The following is a 21,407-nucleotide window of genomic DNA, read 5'->3' on the forward strand; positions in this document are numbered from 1 at the left end:
ACCCTGGAACCTTGTGAATGCTGGGCATGTGCAGGACCACTGAGAGGTACTCTTAGCTGTCTCTTCATTGACAATTTATCTATCTGGTAAACTCACTGGGAGACCAATGGAGCGATTTCTTTAAATAGGATTAGAAGTGCCAAGGGTGGAAGGTCATTCACAGCAAAATCTTTGGTCTCTCTCTGGTCATGGCTAACATATGACGCAGGATACCATGGAGCACATCCATGAGAAAAAGCAAGATCTGTACAGTAAACAGTGAAGGAAAATGAATTTATGGAGGGTTAAAAGTGCTTTGATGGTCAGTTTACAGTCCAGAAAGGGAGATTTTTATTAAGTCTATGAGACTTTTGAAAAACCACTGAAAATAATAGACATGATACACTTTAGGAGCAAAGGATTCCCTCTTCTTCACTGGTTTGTAGATGTCAGTTTGCCACACTTTCAAGGTTACCTCTTACATGGCAAGCTCCAGCCCAGGCTGGCTGTACAGAGACCTCGGCTCCACAGTGATGCTAACAAACCCATAAAACAGCCAATGCTGATGGAATTCATAATTTCTCTTCTCCCCAGAAGAGAACAGATTCAATCTTAGTTTCAAAGAAGTGTCCTCAGTCTTTCTCAGAAAGCACCTCTGTCAAAGGGTTCAGATTCCTCCGGAAACACACAGCAGCAGCAGTTCTGTCTATGGAAGGTTGTCAGACTCACCATTCAGCGTCGTGATGGTCCACACAACCGGCAGCTTCAGTGGCTGCTCCTCCAGAGACACTGTGTAGGGGCCAGTGTATTTAGCCCTGTCCAGGGTTCTCACTGAGAGGGTCACCGAGGGTGAGGATGTACAGATCTCTCTCTTCTCCAGGACAACTGATGGACAGTTTTCATTGAAACTGGGCACTTCCACAAATACTGTGCCTGTGGAGGTCTTACCGGTGTTTTCTGTAAGAACAATAATTGAGCATTAAAGAATTACAAGGAGTAAAGCACAGAAAATCCCTTCCGTTTGCTGTCTGACTCCCTCCATCGGCCTTCTTCCTTATCTCTCAGCTCCCCTTCTCTTGTCTCTCTTCAGCTTCCTTTCTTTTTCTGATTTCTTCCCTTCCTCCCACCTTCCTTCCCTTCCTCCCTCCTTCCCCTTCCTTCCTCCTTCCTCTCCTCTCTCTCTCTCTCTCTCTCTCTCTCCCCCTCTCCCCCTCCCTTTCCCCCTCCCCCTCTCCCTCTTCCTCCCCCTCCCTCTCTCTCTGGTTGTGAGCCTAGCCTTTAATAGTTGAGCCATCTCTCTCTTTGATGAAGAGTTGCTCTAAGTTTCTCAGGCTGGCTTTGAACTCCTGCCCCAGCTTCCTGAGTAGCTGGGTGTGCCACCGCATCCAACTTATAAAAATGGAATGTTTTGTATTTCTTTTTTTGCTTCCAAGATAGGATAACTTCTCATGAAAAATTATATTTTCATTCTCAGGAGTAAAAAGACATCATCCTACTTTCATAACTAATAAAACCAATTTAAACTTGCCAAATTGCCTGTTGTCCCTAGCAATCAGCATTAGTATTGGTCAAATATTCTTAAAGTCAGAATAATTAATTCACTGATTACAAATGAAATCATTATGAAAACAATAGCCTGTAAAGCTGTGGCTATATCTGTAATCAGGAGAGGACAGATTCTTGCTCCTGCAACTTGAGCCCAAGTATTTGGACTCAAGTAATTATATTTGTTACTTAAGACCTCTCCTGGGCATACACCCAAAAGATGCTCCAACATACAACAAAGACACATGTTCCACTATGTTCATAGCAGCCTTATTTCTAGAAAGAACCCAAATGCCCTTCAACAGAGGAATGGATTAAAAAAATGTGGTACATCTACACAATGGAGTACTACTCAGCTATCAAAACAATGACTTCACGAAATTCATAGGCAAAGGGATGGAACTGGAAAATATTATCCTGAGTGAGGTAACTCAATCACAGAAAAAACACACTTGGCATGCACTCACTCACTGATAAGTGGATATTAGCCCAAAAGCTTGAATTACTCAAGCTACAGTCCACAGACCACAGGAAGCTCAAAAAGAAGGATAACCAAAATGCAGATGCTCCCACTCCTTCTTAAAAGGGGGAACACAATATCCATAGGAGGGGATATGGAAGCTAAGTTTAGAGCAGAGACTGAAGGAATGGCCATTTAGAGCCTGACCACATGTGGCCCATATATATATACAGCCACCAAAACTAGATAAGATTGATGAAGCTGAATGGGACCGGATATAGATCTCTCCTGAGAGACACATCTAGAGCATGTCCAATACAGAGGTCAATGCTAGCAGCAAACCACTGAACTGAGAACAGGATCCCCTTTGGGGGAATTAGAGAAAGGATCGAAAGAACTGAGAATATATAAATGGGCTGACCCATGGCTCCAGCTGCATATGTAGCAGAGAATATCCTTGTTGGGGCACCAGTGGAAGGGGAACGTTGGGGAGGGGGTGGTAAAGGGGTAGATGGGGCATTCATATGGGGGAGGGGCAGGGATGGGGGACTTGTGGACAGGAAACCAGGAAAGAAATAACATTTGAAATGTAAATAAAGAAATATATCCAATAGAAAAATAAAATAAAAAAAAAGCTTACTGGATGAAACTGCACATCTTTCTCTGGCCTCTACAAATGCATTGGCATATGCACCCCCATACGCATATAGATGAACACGCACTCACACACACACACACACACACACACACGCACACATGCACACACACATGCACACTCACACACATGCACACACACACACGCACACCACATGCACACCACATGCATATACATATGCACACACATGCACACACACACACACACACACACACACACACACACACACACACATGCACACACACATGCACACTCACACACATGCACACACACATGCACACCACATGCACACCACATGCATACACATATGCACACACATGCACACACACATACACATACACACACACACACACACACACACACACACATATGCACGCCCATAGTGAACCAAAGGGACAAGGGTTATGGGCGCTACCAACTAAGCCGAGAAGTGGAAATTCTTAGGTTCAGGTATGGTATCTCAGACTCAAGGTCCAAAGCCCCTAGGTAATGATCTTTAGTAATAAAGGAAATATATAAAACGGTCATGACCATCTACTGTGGAAGAAATGCTATTTGAAATAATAATCCACTCAAAACCATGGAAATAACTTTCTTACCGTCTATGGCCAGAACCTCAGCAGAGATTGTCTTGTTAACTATGAAAGTGGAATCTCGGTTGATGTTTTTGACAAATTTGATCTCAGCGGTTTTTGAATCAATAACAAGAAAACCACCATCATTACGACCCAGGACATATCTGTTTTATCACAGAAAAAAAATTTATCTAGTAAGTATTTCTTATGCAGTCCACATACGTATGCATGATCTGAAATATTGTATATGTACTTATTAAAAAGCATCAGGGTGCTGGAGAGACGGCCCAGTACTCAAGAGAACTTGGTGCTCTTATAAAGGACTTGGGTTTGGTTCCCAGCACCCACATGGCAGCTCAGTTCCAGAGTTCCTCTTCTGGTACCTTGAGTAAGTGCACACACAGTGCACAGACACACAAAACAAATGTGAATCAACCTTATATTAAAAAAAGAAAATCCACACTTCATAATTCTTACATGTGCATTAGTCTGGTTACTCAAACTTTGGTGTGCGAAAACAATAAAACAGAGTAAGCAAGCCTTGAGCCTCTGTTCTTCTACTGTGGCCGTTACTCTGCCGGGTGCTTTATGCCTCAGCCGTTAAGGACTTTGTGCTAGCACAGAGTCTTATCTCACCGGAACTCACTCCTGCTACGAACATTCAACCTCTTGCAAGACTCAGCTGTGAAGTTCTTTCCTGATTTTCAAACAGGCTAAGGTGTCCCTTTTTCTTAGTTCCCACTAGTTTACGAGCATGTTTTTGCTTGTGACATAATATGTTCTACTAAAGTATCTGTGTATCTCTTTTGAGTTATCCTTAACTTCACCCCTTTTATACCTCACTCTTTGTCAACTTGTTGGCTGAGCATTATGTTGGAATCTCATATAGATGAAAGCCACAGCAAGGACTCAAAGGATACAAAACTTGTCTTACCTGACAGAGGAGGCAGCTTTACCAGTGTCCTCATCCGTCGCTTGGTATGTCCCCAGGATGTAACCAGCTAATTTGTTAATGCTTACGCCCCTTTGCACAGTAAATGTCCTGGAAGGAGGACGGAATGAAATCCCCTCTCGGACATCAATGACTTGAATTGTGACTGGAGTTGACTGCACTTGGTACTGAGAGATCACTGACTGGTGGAACTCAGCTTTGTTCCTCACGGCAATACTAAATTGCATACTTTGCGTTTGTTCATAATCCAGAACCTGGAGCAAAACCAGATTAGACAGAAGGAAGTGTCAGAAAAGACAGAACAAAACAAACACGATCTGGAAGACCAAGAGATGGACACAACCATAGTGCAAGAAGTGAATGGGAGCGTCTACTTCTGTGGACCAAAGCGGTTTAAAAAGCCATCGTACTGTCAGATAGAGTGTCTTAGGGTTCTTAATTCACGGGTCATATTTTGGTAACATGTTTATCAAACACAATTCTCCTTTCTATACTATCAAGACATCATTAAACCTTTTTGGGTTGTGAGGTAGAACTTAAAGAAGTCCTAACTTGTGGTGGTGACACGGCTTGCGCCTTGATTCCGTTATGTCTGAGTTGTACATTGTAAAGCCCAGGCTTTGCTTTCTCAGCTTCTCACCTCTAAATGTTACGTGCATTTTATTAACGTGTTTAAAATTTATTCTTCCCAGTGCTGAGAATCCAACCCAGGGTGTTAACTATGGCAGGCCAGTGCACTCCCACTGTGCGGCATCCCAGGCCTCAACTTTTCTTATTGAAGAGCAGAGCTAACCTCTGTCAGATGGTTGTAAGACCGAACAAATGAAGTCTTACGATACATTGTTACAAAGGGCAATATTGGCTGTTGATAAAATATTCGTTGGATTCATAAACAGTAATGTCTTTTCTGACAAATAAAATTCCAAGGTTTAAAGGACAAATTACCTCATTTTGGTTAGCAAGAAACCCAATCAAGTCTTTTTTTTCTAGCAGTGAGCAATTGACCCAACTCTTCATAGAGCCAAGTTTAAGTGTTACTTGTAGTTTACTTGTAGCTGCTTGATTTTTTTAAACTAAGGTGGCCCAAATCAAGTCCCAAGAAATCCTAGGATTAGATTAGCATTTTTCATTCATTAGTTGTCGTCATCCTCCTCCTCTTTCTCTTCCTTCTCTTCTTCCTCTTCCTTCTCTTCTTCCTTCTCCTCCACTGTTGCAGCTGTTTCTTCTTCTTCTTTTCTTCTTCTTCTTCTTCTTCTTCTTCTTCTTCTTCTTCTTCTTCTTCTTCTTCTTCTTCTTCTTCTTCTGCTGCTGCTGCTGCTGCTGCTGCTGCTGCTGCTGCTGCTTCTTCTTCTGCTTCTGCTTCTTCTTCTTCTTCTTCTGCTTCTGCTTCTGCCTCTGCCTCTGCCTCTGCCTCTGCCCCTGCCCCTGCCCCTGCCCCTGCTCCTGCTTCTTCTTCTTCTTCCTTCTCCTCCTCCTCCTCCCCCTCCTCCTCCTCCTTTTCTTCTTCTTCTCAGGATGAGAGATAAGAAAACAATAATTTCTGTTTTACCTTTTTACCAGTAGAATACTTTCTAAGGTAAGAGATCTGGATTTGAGCAGCTGCAATGACTACTCCTGGGAGCTCAGAGTTTCCCAGTGGAAGGGAAGACATGGGTAGAGACAAAGAGATCACAGGACTGCGTGTGGAAGCATGGGTTCTGAGAGTGTTAGGAAAGGCATCTCAGAGGTTTGGAACAGAGTTGAGCATTGAAGGATGCTGTAAAGTTATCCAGGGAAAAGTGAAGACACTTTTGGATACCCCACGTTGCAGAAGGTGATCTGAGAAGGCTGGTGATGCTGTAGGGCCTTGGGCACCATTACAAGGAAGACCTACTGTTTCATTTGGCATTAGGTGGTTACCCACCTGGATGGCATGTTAGAATCATGTTGGCTAATTTAATACTCAATAAGATAAGGGTTTTGCCCACAGATTTACCGCACAATTCCTTTTTGTATTCCAGCTAGAAAAAGTTGCAGATGATTTGAAAGTGCCATCAGTGTTGTGGTCCATCACTCAGCTAATGAGAGCCAGGGGAGGATTAAAGAAAAGAGGAAGTCATCTAACTAGTAGTAGCAAGAACTAGGTCAAGTGTGGACAGGTAGCGGGGGAACACTTGCTAGATGGCACTGCAGTAGTACAAAATGGATGGAGCAGGTCAGGCAGAAGATAGGGGCAGAAGGCAGAGACAGAGGATGGGGGCGGGGAGAGGCGGGGAGAGGCGGGGAGAGGCGGGAGGGCGGGAGAGGCGGGGAGGGGAGAGGCGGGGAGGCGGGAGAGGCGGGAGAGGCGGGAGAGGCGGGGTATTCAGATTTCAGATGGGGGATTTGTCAAGTTGAACCAGAGCTCAAGATTTTGCTTTTACGTAGCAGAATTTGTTAGCAGTTCCCATTTTCCGGAGAAAGTGTGACTTCTTTTTGTGAGGACAATAGCCAATGTATTTAAAACACATTGACAAGTTCCCAAGCCACCATCCCAGGTATTCTCGTCTCTTCTGAACTCCAATCTAATTGCAGACAGTAGATTTGATGACTATATGAAGTGTCTTTGTTTTCCTGTCCCAAGAACATGCAAACCCACATATGTGTGTGTGTGTGTGTGTGTGTGTGTATACCATGTGTGCATGTGTGTGTGCTCTATGAAAGCAGAGTAGCTTGGAAGGAAAAAAATTAGTAAATCAATAAATGTGTTTAGACAGTACAACCATGATTATAGTAAAATAAACACTATCTACTTTGGTATGTTTTCTAATTTTTAGATAATAAAGTGGTAACATTATTAATGTAATTTGTCTGTGGAACTAGTTCTTTGAGTTGCTATAGAATATTTTTACCCTCTAAGAAATCAGATCTTACCTTAACCAACTTCAGGATGCCTTCATTGGTTCTAGGATCTGTTTCGATTTCAAACCAATTCCCTTCATTCCCAGAGGTAAAGAAATACACAGCCAACCAATTATCCGTGTATTCTTCATCCCAGTCTGTCACTTGAAATCGGAGTAACTCTGAATTCAAAGTATTTTCCTCAATACGTGCTGAGTACTGAAAGGGAGAGACATAGGCTTTCAGATTCAGTGCTAGGAGTTGTGAGGATAACCTGGATGCAGCATAGTCAGTCACTCTGGCCATTGCCAGGGTCCCGTGGCTAATCTAGCTGCCTAGGCAAATGTGCCCTTCCCCCCTCCCTGCATCAACCGTCCAACAGAGGAGGATGTCTTCAGTCAGGCTGAATGAGTGTAGCTTTGTTCCCCTGCTAGAACCCCTAGGCAGGTGCTCGAGATTCAACTCTAGGGTTTATCTAAAAGAATTAGATTTTTAAAAAAATAGCATTAATCTTTTCTTCTCGAAGTATGTGTTAATTCACACTGACTCTTTACCTCTTACATTTAAGCTTTTTTTTTTTTTTTTCTAAAACAGCAAAGCACAGAAAATTAAAAAGCCACTAAACTGGCAGTTAATGAATTGGGATGCTAAACTATAAACATATATAAAAATGGTTCTTCAAGGACAAGTGGATGTACCTGCGAGTCCGTAAGCACTGGGAAGTTGTCGTTGACATCTTTAATTTTAATACTACATTCACACTGAGTGGACAGTCCTGTTCCATCGTTGTCTGCACCGCTCACAATCAGATGGTAGCTACCAACTTGCTAAATTTGGAGATAAAGAACAAAGGTTAACTGTCAAAGATCAAGAATGGCCGGTAGTTGCTTTCCTCGGATAAGATAGTGAAAATATTTAAGTCTATGAATCATGGCTCTCACACACTGTCCATGGCAGAGACAGGCTGGTGGGGCTCCAGAGGACTGGGTGGAAGCGGCTACAAGAGGCTTCCTCTGAAGGCAGTGTTGTGGACTCAGAGAGGAAAAGGGGGTCTACAGTGATGAGGGGGATGTGACTGTCTCAGAGAATCCCCCTTGTCAAGTTTCCCTACCGATCTACTGGGGGAAAATGTGTGAAAGTTATGGATCTGAGTAGCCCGTTGTGGTGGAGATACACGGTGGTGGCAGAGACGATGAGAGAAGACAGGAAGGGATTCTTTGGTGTTTTGTAGGCAGAGGTAAAAGTAAATGGAGAGACATCTAGAGAAAAGGTACGCCATCAAAGTTTTATAGCAAATAGAAATCTCTTCGTCTAAAAATTCTCTCCAAATCTTTAGGAATTAATCACAGTGCGGTCTTTGCTTCTGTACAGCAGCGTCCTCCTTAATTTTCCCACTTGAGCTGTTGTGTGAAAGGCTGCGATCACAGGAACCCATTCTACCACAGAAGAGTCCCCCTGGAGACAGTTTCCCCTAGATTGGCTCCGTGAAGAGCTAGTAGCCTTCCCCACTTCTGTTTGTATTCCCAGACAAGATGGAGGCACCATCTTGGGTTGCTTGCCATCAAGCCCTTTAGGTTTTTGATGCTTCCGGGTAGCTTGTTTACCTCTCGATCGAGAGAACTGGTCAAAGTGCGGACTTCTCCGGTGTTTCTGCTGATGAGGAACATGGACATGCCGGCGGGCTCCTGGGAGACAATTTTGAAGGCGATTTTAGAGTTCATATGGTTTGGCTCGTCCGCGTCTGTGGCGTTTAGGATCATCACCAGGGAATCTGGGAAAATAGGAAAATCATCAAAGTCCTAAATTACGCTCTCATCAAATAGTCAAAATCGTTTAGCACTGATTCCTACGTTTTAAAAAACACTATGTCAGGCTTGCAGTCTCTTTCTAGAAATTATCGGCTTTCAGAAAAGTCTTTCAATGCTCTCACAGCCCTGGCTTTGTTGAAGTTGGGTCTGTCTTCTGTTTAGAGCGCCTCTCCACATGATGCACCTGTATGTTTCCTTTCCAAATGATCCAAATAACGTGAGCACGTCTCTGTTTCTTATTTATAAAAACATGGCACCTGTGCACCCAGGCTAACAGACCTCATCAGCTTTGTGGCTCCCACGGAGGCTCTGCATCTAGGCACCAAATTGGTGACAGAGCCATCATTTGCAAATAGAATTCTGATGTAACTGTTAATTAAGAGTTAGCTACAAATTTTGGAAAGGAAATCTCAGACTATCATAATGACTTTTCTGCTACCGAATGGCTGAGCAAACTAATGGAACAGTTTGTAAAAATGGTGGAAGGGTATGTGTAATTGAAAGCTATGTAAACTGGAGGTGGTTGGCGCTGTAAAAGACTTACTTGAAGCACTGTTTTCTTCAATTTCACCCTTGAATATGGTTTGTGAAAATATTGGAGCATTATCATTGACATCTAAAATTTTCACTGTCAGTATAAGTGGTCTCTCTACATCTTGTCCCAGGGCATTGAGGGCTCGGCATGTGATCTAGAAACACAGGGAGAACATGCGTCATCACCATATGGAGTTAGTTTGTATATTATTAAACTCATAGAAATTGGACCAATCTTGGCATGTACAGAGTTTAGTGAGGAAAGAAGAGAAAACACTTCTCCAAACCGTGGGTAAAGGTAAATGTTCCCACCCTTGTCATTGGTCCAGTTGCCCCTTCCTTAAAGCTGTTGTGTCTTGGCAGGATGAAGTTCTGGAAAGCTGTGTGCTAAATCCCAGCCCTCTCTGGGCACTCTCGGGGTATATTATGTCAGAAACACGAGCCATTGCAGAAGATTGTTAATAGAGGGACTAATATTATTTTTTGATAGACTATTCCCTTTTCTTATAAACCTACCAGACATTCTAACCTCATAAAGCACATGAAGAAGGATGACTTGATTGAGAACTTACCAGGAAGCTTGGGGTTTCCTCACGATCAACTATGGCTGTTATGTTGATGTCGCCATTGTTTGGGTCAACAACAAAGATCCCGAAAGGGGGCTGATCAATTCCCACTCCGGAAATGCGGTAAGTAATTTTCTGATTTTTTTGGAAATCTGAAGTGATCTGTAGTAAGAAAAGGAAAAAAAAAAACCCAAACAGACAAAAAAGAAAATGGTTTAAATGTCAAGCTGGCCATAGACGAGGCTTCCCCTGCCTCCTCTCTCTCCCTGGTCTAAAGATACCTGTTTACTTGGCTCCCTCTTTCCATCACGGTGCCACTTACGTCTCGCTCTACTTATTAACCGGAGAGCAGGAGTTAGAAATAAGTATGGTTGTTCTGCTCACCAGCACATCGAAGCCTGACTAGTCATTATGGCTTTTGAGTCCTCATTTGGGTTATGGTACCATGGTGGGAATGTGAAAAAATTGTTAGAAAAAAAAATGGGGGCTTAGTCTTGAGAAGACTTCTAGATTCAAAATTCTTACTTAACTCTTCAAAGGGATGATTCTCGAGTGGGAAGGAGTGACGATGAAGGGGAAGGGAAAATGAGGCAGCAGACGTTCAAAGTGTGTATGAGTGTGAATTGGTCTTTATTGTTAGAATTTTAAAGCTATTTAACAGAGAGACTAGTACATTGCTCACGAGATAGATCATCATCCTGCGTCAGTAGTTTCCCATCCAGTCATCTACCAGTCATCTCTCTCCCCTTTTATCCTTGTTTATTAGAGTCTGGACATACACCAATTTATACGTTAAAAAGAGCCAATACATTTCTTAATCCCATTTTATAACTCCAGAGGTTATCATTCCTATATCTTTTAATTTCTTATTTTTTTACCATTACTATTATTGTAGTCTTGTTGGAGGCAGTACGTTGTTGTTCTGTGGACTTTCTAGGTCACATAGTACTAGGTGGAATTCCTATATCATCTTTAATTCTAAGGCTCACACGGCTTCTGTCAATATGGCTCACCTTGGCAATTGGGTTTCGTTTTGAGTTGTCTTCTCTTTCTCTGCAGGGCTTTGCAAATTTCACCCATTCACGTTTGTACCTCCTTTTGGTCAGCTGTAATGCTGTCCTGTCTTCTCTGTGTTGTCCTCCTGACTGCGTTGAAAGAGATCCCACTTTATCATATGCATGGCAGACAGTCTTCGCTTCGAACATTGTCATAGATAGATAGATACCTATGCTGAGGAACTTTGTGTTTCTATGTTGATGGCCATTTGCTCACTTCGTCAAGAAGCAGCATTAAACTGGTTATTACTAAGCTATGTGATTTTTAATATTAACATTTGATCATATTTGATTTTCCCCCTATATATTCTGCAATTGATTTTGACTTGTTATTTGTTTAAGATAAAAAGTAAAGAGCCAGATATACTAGTGCAACTCTGAAATCAAGAACTGGTGAAGCTGAGGCAGGAGAATTGTTAGGAGTTCAAAGCTAGCTTGGTCTATATATGAGTATCACACTAAGTGGGACTACACAAAAGACGTTCTTAAAAGACCATCAACCAACCAACCAGCCAGCCAAGCAACCAAGCAACCAAGCAACTAACCAACTAACCAACCCACCAACCAACCAACCAACCAACCAACCAGGCAACCAGCCAACCAAGCAAGCAACCAAGCAACCAAGCAACTAACCAACTAACCACCTAACCAACCAACCAACCAACCAACCAACCCACCAACCAACCAACCAACCAACCAACCAACCAACCAACCAGTCAACCAAGCAAGCAACCAAGCAACCAAGCAACTAACCAATCAACTAACCAACCAACCAACCAACCAACCAACCAACCAACCAACCATTAGAATCCAATAAAATGAAGAATAAAAGGAAATAAGCAAGACCATATGAAATAATAATCATTTTATTTATAGATACCCTTAAAAGATTTTGGGTTATTTGCTAGAATTTTAGTTTTATATGTTTCACAGTTGATTATCAAATAATTTGATTAAATACTTTTCTCAATATGATTTTAAGTTTTAAAAGTAAACTCTTATTTCAATGATAAAAACTATGCACTTACCTCTATGTGCAGTTCCCCGTACACCATGAGCACCACCTGTAGACATCAGATAGAAAATGTCACTGGGTTCTTCAAACGCGTGTCTATTTAAAGCTAATGATCCTTACTATTGTATTCTGTTCTTCAGATTATAGTTTGTTTCTAGGTTTAAATATTTTGGTGTACAGAAACATTCCAAAGTTGAAAATCCTACAGGAAAAGGAATACCCTTGTCTCTAACTCTTCAATCTGACTTCAGACTTTTTAAAGATCATGTGTTTTATTTTATGTGTATGACTATTTGCCTGCATGCATGTATGTGCACCATGTGTGTATGTGCACGTGTGTGTATGTGTTGGATCCCCTACAACCAGAGTTAAGGATGGATGTGAGCTGCTATGTCAGTGCTGGGAATTAAACCTACGTCCTCTGTAAGAGCACCAAGTGTTATTAACTCCTACAATATATCACCAGCATCATGATTTTCATGTCACAGAAGAGGAACCTACCAGAAGTTAGAGGCTGAGGCTGGAGGATCGTAGCTAGTTTGAGTCAAACCTGGCCTATATGGTGAATTTAGATCTGCTCGAACTACAGAGGGAAACTGTCAAAACCAAAAGCAACAAAAGGAAACAAAAACAAAGAAGACTCATAGCCACCACCACCACCATCCCCATTATCAGCATCACCGTCATCATCACCGCCATCTCTTTGACTACAAATTGATGCTTTCGGCCAGTTGCAACCACTACATGTTTCTTACACGGTTATCATATGATCAGCTCCCAGAGCTTCAGGAACTGTCGTGATAAACTTCTGAAAGTGGTCATGGGATGATTCAACACTATGATGTTGGGCATGGTGGCACATGCCTACAATCCCAGCATGTGGGACGCTAGGCAGGAGGGCTAAGAGAGTTGGAGGGCAGCCAGGGTGACATAGCAAGACCTGTCTCAAAACACTAGGAAAAATAAGAGCAGCAACAAAATCAAACCCCTGTTCTCTCTACCGTGTGTTTATTTAAAGCTTATATATAATCCTTATATAAAAAGTTTAGCTCCTTTTTAAGACAGGTTTTTTGGTTCTGTGATTTTCTCTCCTTCTGTCCTTTTTAAAGCTGAACTAGAGTGAGGAATATAGAATGGAACTATTCTGGTTTATGAAATTGGAACCTTTTCTAGATGCACGGGCTTTTCTATGGCAGTCTCAGGTGTTGCTTGCTATTTGATATAGGTCTGTTCTTCTCTTTCCTGTTGCAACTTAAACATTGAACTTTATTTTGAATTCCAGATGTGGTGGTGCTACTCCTTAATCCTAGCACCCGGGAGGCCGTGGTAGGCAGATATCTAAGAATTTGAGACCATCCTGGCTCACATAGTGAGTTCTAGGCTAGGCGGGACTACATAATGAGACCCTGTCATAAACAACAAACTAACCAATAAACAAACAAGGTCTTCATTGTATATTACTGATATAAAAATTAAACGAGGAGAGAGGAGGCTGGGCAGCTGGAATCTTTGCTTTCCCAGGAGCCCACAGGCCTGGCATCTGTGTTGCTTTCCACCTGGGATGCATTCCTCTCTCCTTACTGCCTGCCGTCTGTGATTCGTCCAGTCAAGTACCAACAAGCTACATGAAGCTGTCTTTTCTAATGCCTCCCTCTCTGAGTTTGTACAGCTCTCACTCTGTTTAATGCCATTTAACTCACAGCACCCCCTGTATCTTACTGTTTTGTGTGTATTAAGGAATTTATCCATGAGCTTTTCAAATCCTGGGTCTTATCCTATCATTCCTCCTGTTCATGTGTTTAAGTATTGGCTGATCCACTGAGTGTGAGATCTGAGGAACAAAGGCCATGGAAAATTACAGGATAAATTACAAGTGTGATTGATAGTGGTGGGTGACTTGATTAGTTTTTATTTACATAACATTGTACTTAATATTGCTATTATTTATTGCGACCACCCAAAGAACATTTTCTTATGTAATCCCTGTTTTGATAGATATAGAGAAACGAGATTGTGAAGGCTTTGTCCCAGTTAATAGGCCTTGACCAGTAAGGATTTGAAACACAGACACTTTATTTCCAGAGTGTGTGTCATGATACCAGATCCTAACCCCAAGCGAACGTGAATGCACAGAAGAAAGTTATATGACAGTCACCTTAGATTTTTATCTGGCCAAAGGCTGTGCTTGATTCTGAAACAATGTAGAGCTATTAGATCATTTATTTTTAAAGAGCATAATGAATAGACAGGTCCAAGTCTGAACCAAAGGAGCGATCCCAGGAGGCATAGGATGAGAAACCCCTCCATTGCAAACATTTCATCTGAAACTCGGATTTTACATTGCGCATGGAGATGATACCCCAAAGTCACATCGTCTGTTAGGAAAGAAGGAAGCAGTGTGGTGTGGTCACTGACTTAGCTGGTTCTGAGGGTAAGGATGGGCCAGGCATACTCCTCTTTACAGGAAAAATGGAGTCATCCAGAAAACATGAATCATGTCTGTACTAGCTCCGAGGAGAATGAGTCTTCTAATAGACATTAAATCCCTGCTCCTACCTTCCCAGGAAGGCAAAGCCTAGTCTATGGAGAGTCAACAGAGCATACCAGGGGCCTGTGTGTGTGTGTGTGTGTGTGTATGTGTGTGTGTGTGTGTGTGTGTGTGTGTGTGTGTGTATGTGTGTGTGTGTATGTGTGTGTGTGTGTGTGTGTGTGTGTGTGTGTGTGTGTATGTATGTAGGTCGGTATGTTTGTGTGTGTGTATGTTTGTGTGTGTGTATGTGTGTGTGTATGTGTGTGTGTATGTGTGTGTATGTGTGTGTGTGAGTGTGTGTGTGTGTATGTATGTGTGTGTGTGTATGTATGTGTATGTGTGTTGTGTGTGTGTATGTGTATGTGTGTGTGTGTGTGCATTTGTGTGTGGTGTGTGTGGGTGGTATGTGTGTGTGGTGTGTGTGCGTGTGTGTGTATGTGTGTATGCGTATGTGTGTGTGTAGGTGTATGTGTGTGCGCGTGTGCATGTGTGCATGTGCGTGTGTGTGTATGTGTGTGTGTGTGTGTGTGTGGTGTGTGTGTGTATGTGTGTGTTTGTGTGTGTGTGTATGTGTGTGTGTGTGTGTGTGTGTGTGTGTGTGTGTATGTGTGTGTGTGTGTATGTGTGTGTGCGTGTGTGTATGTGTGTGTATGTGTGTGTGCGTGTGTGTATGTGTGTGTGTGTGTGTGTGTGTGTGTGTGTGTGTCCAGGGCTTTCACAGAGTCAGAGCCTTCAGATGATTTATTCATCTTAAATTTTAAAGTTTTCTTTTAATACTGATCTCAAAGAATATCCCCCTTATTTTAGTCTTGTGGGAAAATGTCCTTTGTTTCCAGAAACATGAGGAACCTGACAGGAAACATTTCTGAAGGCTGAGCCCCTCTTTGGCTGGCTATGATTGCAGCTGAGCATCAAGTCTGAGGCTGAGGAGCCTCAGGAGTGGACCGTGGCTAGAGAAGCAGGCGACTGAGGGTGGTGCTTACAAAGCTCTACCCCTCTCGTCCCAGCAAGCCGTCTTTGCCTCCAGTGTGAGCAGCCACTGAAGTAAGGTTCTTTTGGCTCGGCTTCACCATCCGCCTTCCAGACATGGACTGGAACTGTGACGAAACAAAGCTCTTCTCCCTTCAAGTTTCTGTCAGGTGCTTTGCAGTGGCTGTGAGAAAAGCAACGTACACAGCCACACTGCCCATTTCTAGATGCACCAAAGAGGGCTCCACACCCCGCTCTGGGGAACCCAGAGAACAGTTCAGTCAATTCAAAGGAATCATTACATGTTTTAAGTATGACTTACATTTTGGGCAAGAAATGTCATGAGATGCACACAGGTTGGCATTTCACGGATCAGTCAACCAATCAGAAGCACTGACTGTGAACATGCCAGGTCATAGCAGTCCTTCAAGACACATTGCTGAGTGAGTTACACAATACACACACAGTTCAGGAAAACGAGTGACTTCCTCTTCTGACTTCTATGGAAGCTCCTTCACTTATGATGTCTAATGTCCTAATAATCCCACTGAAAGCCGAAAATGCTAACTGGAACACACATTTAACACCAACCACCCTCTGAACATCATAGTTTGGCCTGCTGTCCCCAGAATACTTATTTTAATCTATGGTTGGATCATTTTCTAACACAAAGGCCATTCTATAATGGAGCATTGAATACCTCATGTTATTTATTGGATTTTTACATGGAAAACAAACCCTAATGGTTCTATAAATATTAAGTAGAAAAATGCTCTGTTAATAGTGTAAGCCAGGACTCTATAGAACTTTTGAAATTGAAAGCCACAAAACGTTCTACTAAACTTACTATTCATCAAAGCAAATTAGTCAATTGAATGATATATATTATTTTGAAATTAGTATTTAATTTCTGACAACTCAGTTTTCAAGAACCAATGTGTAAACTCAATTAACTTAGAAAGCTGTTTGTTTGTTTGTTTGTTTTTTAGCTAAAGTAAATAAAAGTGATGCCCTTGGCTGTTTGCAAATATTCTGAATCGGACGATGTTGCCAAGTGTGCTGGTACAAATCTGGACTATGGACCTTGCTTTTCTTTTCAATTGTGTGTGTGTGTGTGTGTGTGTGTGTGTGTGTGTGTGTGTGTGTGTGTGTGCTCTTTCTCCTCTGAGCAAAGGAGCAGTGCTCCACTGTACCCCTGTGAGGGTGATCTTTACAAACTTCGGGTTTGCTGCTCCCGCTGCAGTGCCATGAATGTGCCTACTGATGTTGTGCAACACGGCCTGGCTGGTTGCACTCCATTAAGAAAAAAGTGTGCATTAGGCAGACTCAATTATTCGTCATGTAATTATGGATAACCCCATCATCTATGTAATTTCAGCATGAGGCATCTCCCCAAGCAAGCCCTCACCTTAGGCTACCAATTGACTTTTTACTGGAAAGGAAGCACCCAGGGCTAGGAGGTTTACGAGAAGCCCCTGGGACACGGAGTGCTCTAGTTAAGGGCGAGAACTGGTTTCTGATATTAAGCAAGGGGGGGGGGTGCTAATTGCTAGAAATAATTGCATCTTCTGACCGCTGCCAAAGTCAGGCCGAGTTAAGTAGTATTCCTGGCAAGCTTCCTCTGCCATTAGAATGTTGAATTTTGAAGATGTTCCGTGGGACTCCCATCTTTATATATCCACTAACAATGAAATAACCATCTCACTGCCCAAGAACGGAACGGACACCTCACAGATTGTCCCATTTATTAAAATGGGTGTTCAGCTTCAGTCCAATTTTTATATACTTTGATATCGTGTAGAAAATATAGAAAAGATGGCTGGAACAACTTTTTATTTCTAGGACACATTCTACTCATGACTTGACATTTCAGTGACCTTCACTTTCCCCTATTTATTACAGACTGTATTAAACGTTTGAGTTTTTCCTAAGTAAAGCCTTAGCGAGCATTGTAACATTTCACTAGCTCATTCCTCAATAAGGAAGTTATGGCTCAAAACGTGTTTAAGATTTTGCTAACTATAGGACCTGGTTTTCTTCGAAGACAAGTTGCATTTTCATAAGTAGATCCCCAAAGGCGAGCATCTTCAACTATAAGCTTTTCTTGAAAGTATCCATTTTGTGTTATGTGAAATAATTAAGATAAATACAGAGAACGAATAAATCTCACACATTTAAAAGGATATTCAGGTGGACTTTGTGCCTTCATCTTCCAAGTGGTTAATCTCAAAGTCCAAATAGCTGATTTTTTTTTTTTGAGAAAAATCCCTAAATTTGAAAACATGTGGTGTTCCACACTCACAGTAGATGCAGTTAAGGTTGTCCTTTTTCTTGTCATCTTTGTAACATTAGTTTCACAAATACTCTTTTTACATTTTTATTTGTGTATGCACATGTATAGATGTGTGTGTGTGTGTGTGTGTGTGTGTGTGCGTGTGTGATGTATTTACATGTGTATGTGCATGGAGGTCAGAGGACACTGGATGTTCTTCTTTATCGATCTTTACCTTACTCTCTTGAGACACGGTCTCTCACTGAACATGTCCTAGTGGCCAGCAAGACCCAGGGATCCTCCATTTCCCACAATGCCAGGGCTTCCGATCACATGGCAGTGCCTGACTTGTTCTATGTGGGTACTGAGGATTCAACCTCAGGTCTCCTTGTTTGTGCACTAAGCTTTCTTACTCTACCAGGCTATCTTCCGTGCCCCATACAACTATCCCTAAGGTACTCTAACTGAAGAAACATAGGACCTCCCTGACTTAAGTGTCAGTGATTAAGACATTAAAGCACAGTACTGTGACAGATGCCATCAAGAACCATTCCCAGTCCTGAAATACTACAACTTTAGAACACTTCCTGTCTTCTAAAGTACATCTGTGACTACAAGGATGCTCTCTTCTTACTGTGGGCATTTTAGGAGGCAGGGCCAGGGCTAAGCCACGATCTCTCTCTCTCTCTCTCTCTCTCTCTCTCTCTCTCTCTCTCTCTCTCTCTCTCTCTCTCTCTCATTGCTCTTTTTCTTTTCTTTCTTTTCTTTTTGAGACAGTCTCTCTACAGAGTCCTGGCTGTACTGACCTCACTGCGTTAGACCAGACTGACCTTGAACTCACAGAGCCGTCTGCTCTGCCTCCTGAGTGACTGGATTGAAGGCATGTGCCACCGTGCCCATCCTAAGGTGGATGATTCCTATCTGACAGTAGAGGACACGAGACTCGGAGTGAGTCAGTGGAGGAGCTGCACGCTCTTGCCTTTCTGTTCTACCCCACACTGCCATGGTATCCAATGTCTTTGTATGGTGTGTATAAAGGGAAAGGCAGCTACCAACCTTTTCCAGTCATGCCTTTCAACATTCAGACCCCACCCTTCAACAACAAATGGTGCCCATGCTCTGAGAACATTGCATTTTATGGGTAACCGCATATGTCAAGAGTCTGGGTGGCTCCTGTTTGGCAAAAGGATTCCATTTACCATCACAGAATGAACTGTTCAGTGTCACACTCATCCACCTTTCTAAATTCCTCCCTGATTCTCTAACACTTTTATTCCAGCCAAACCAGTGGCCCCACAGTCCCTGCCTAAGGGCACAATTGTCCTGTCAACTCCTACTGAAGCCACCGAGTCCTACCTGCCTAACGCCGTCCTCTGAAAGTAGGAGAAAGGATACAGCTTAGCTTGAAGTGGAGCACAAATGCCACCCATATGAACGGTTTTAAAATTTCTTACGCTCACATTAAAAAGTTTTATATAAGTTTATAAATGTTGTTAAAAAGTTTGACAATTAGTGGTGTATTTAATCTACTGAAAATACTATAATTTCAATATGCAATTGAAATAAAAGCCAAAGATACCTTTGACACTCTGTTGGTATGGCTAAATACTTCAGTGTGTATCTTACATTTAGCTGTATATTTCATCTCAGAAAAGCTATATTCAAAATGATAAACATCCATGTATGGATAGTGGCTATGATATTGCACAGGTCAGATCTATAACCTTCAATTTGTATCTGTCTCTCTGTCTCTGCCTCTGTTCCCCTCCCTGCTCTGTTCCTTTCCCTTCTTTTTTTTTTTTGGAGCTGGGGACCAAACCCAGGGCCTTGTGCTTGCTAGGCAAGCGCTCTACCACTGAGCTAAATCCCCAACCCCCTCTTTCCCTTCTTCTCCCCCTGCATGGGCAAAACTTTTTTGAGTGTTGGAAAACACATTTTCTAACTTTCTCACCACTGATACAGTCAGAGAACTGCGGCCACTTCACAGTTAAAAGAGGCCTTGTCCAGTCACTGGTCCCCTCTTTGAAAAGTTACATGATGTCCATTTTCTGTTTGACCACGGTCATATGAGGGAGAGTTGAGACACTTTTCCATACAAGGCATGTGTTGTGATGACAGACAACTTTACGCACGTTTTAGACAGCTCTTGTCGTCTATCTCCTGTAAGCTTTAGAAGTCTCCGTTTTCTGTGCTTTGAAATGAGCCAATGGTGGGAATAGATGCTGAGGCCAAGTTTGTCATCCACACTGTGGCAATTGGCTTTGGAAACCTTTCCTGTCTTTATTTATATTCAAGTCTTGGTGAGACAAATTATGACATGTTTTCGCCCCACTAATACACAATGAAGGCATACAATAGCTTATAGCATCTAAGCTGATGCTTTCACTTAGGATTCTCCTTGTCTTTTATAAAACAAAGTGACCCAGTCAACAGAAGAACTACTCTTCTGACATTATTCTCCTGCAAAGGTCATGTTACCCCCTTCCCCCAAAAGCTCCATGTACTTTGTTCATACAGGCTAAATGGAAAACCGGTTTTCTTAAGAATCCTCCCAACTCATCGAGAGTCAAAATGACTTTGATTTTAGTTCAACGGTTGGTGACTGTTCTAAAAAACACGTCGGGTATCAAGATCAGGCATGCAGAGCTCTTAGCCATCTGCCTTACCGAGAGCTTTGTGATCCTGGAGAACCGATTTGCTGGCACCACGAGTGCCGTTTTCATTTGTGTTTTAGAAAACACGTATTGCCTTGAAGAAAACGAAGCTTGTGGAAAATAAAACCTGGGGTTGGGATGGGTTAATCTGATAATGGAAGACATATAAACAACTACATTAAAATAAACTTTTTTTCTGTTTCACATTTCTTTTCAAAATGAAGAAACGGAAAAGAGGAAGGAGTTTAACAGTTGCACAATTAGTTTTGCTTCATTCATTTTGGAACGTACAACAGGGATTCCGTAACCATACCCAGTCTTCTGTGGTAAGCAAGGAAGCAGAGAATTTACTGGTTTTAGCAAAAGATGAGACTTACCATCAGGAGGGCCAGAAGCCCCAGGGCTCTGGGGAATAGGCAGGCCATTGTCTGGTGAATAAATCCAAGCCTCTGGCTGCAGCTCTTCACCTGGGTGTCTGTAGCCTATGTCTGAAGCTCCCGTCTGGCAGTGGTGGCTCTGATGTCTGCCCCAGGACTCTCCTGGTGGCCTGTTAGTCTGTTCCTCCCCACCCCAAGCCAAGGATTGGTCTCACCAGAAACGCTTGCATCACTGCCTCCCATGTAAATACTGAGACACACCTCAGTTCCTACAGCAATGGAATCCTTTGTTGGAAGCTAAATGAGAGGTTCACGGGCTAAAGACAAGAGCTGAATGGGAAGGTATCAGATGAATAACACATTAATCATGGCATGGAGGTGCAAGAGCTGGCCCTGGCCACAGCAGAAAAAGAAATTCTAGTTGGTTTCTAAGGCCACAGCTGAAAACTGGAAAGTAGACAGGAAAGAGAAAATTCCCCCAAATCTACTTGTGAAAAAACACTTCTTGTTTTCAGGCTATGTATGGGTGAGTGGTGTGTCTTAATCAATAATGTACATTACTGAAAGGCCTACGAACAACCAAAAAGGAAAAACACGGTAGC

The 21,407-nt window shown here is 42.4% G+C and overlaps 1 protein-coding gene across 2 annotated transcripts in view; it reads right to left on the minus strand.

Annotated features, from left to right (window-relative positions):
• The window catches only part of Dsg3 (desmoglein 3), a 30,389-nt gene extending 9,536 nt beyond the window's left edge, over positions 1-20,853 (minus strand). For both annotated transcript variants that reach the window (XM_032885682.1, XM_032885681.1), the window contains exons 1-11: positions 20,806-20,853; positions 12,017-12,052; positions 10,947-11,078; positions 9,940-10,095; positions 9,378-9,522; positions 8,630-8,796; positions 7,724-7,852; positions 7,059-7,244; positions 4,149-4,420; positions 3,239-3,378; positions 709-936 (exon numbers count right to left, since the gene is read on the minus strand). In XM_032885682.1, the coding sequence (XP_032741573.1) occupies positions 709-936; positions 3,239-3,378; positions 4,149-4,420; positions 7,059-7,244; positions 7,724-7,852; positions 8,630-8,796; positions 9,378-9,522; positions 9,940-10,095; positions 10,947-11,078; positions 12,017-12,052; positions 20,806-20,853 (1,639 nt within the window). The remainder of the gene's footprint in view (positions 1-708; positions 937-3,238; positions 3,379-4,148; positions 4,421-7,058; positions 7,245-7,723; positions 7,853-8,629; positions 8,797-9,377; positions 9,523-9,939; positions 10,096-10,946; positions 11,079-12,016; positions 12,053-20,805) is intronic.
• Positions 20,854-21,407: the final 554 nt, after the last annotated feature.

This window comes from Rattus rattus, chromosome 15 (assembly GCF_011064425.1).
Source record: "Rattus rattus isolate New Zealand chromosome 15, Rrattus_CSIRO_v1, whole genome shotgun sequence".
Taxonomy (NCBI): Eukaryota; Metazoa; Chordata; class Mammalia; order Rodentia; family Muridae; genus Rattus; species Rattus rattus.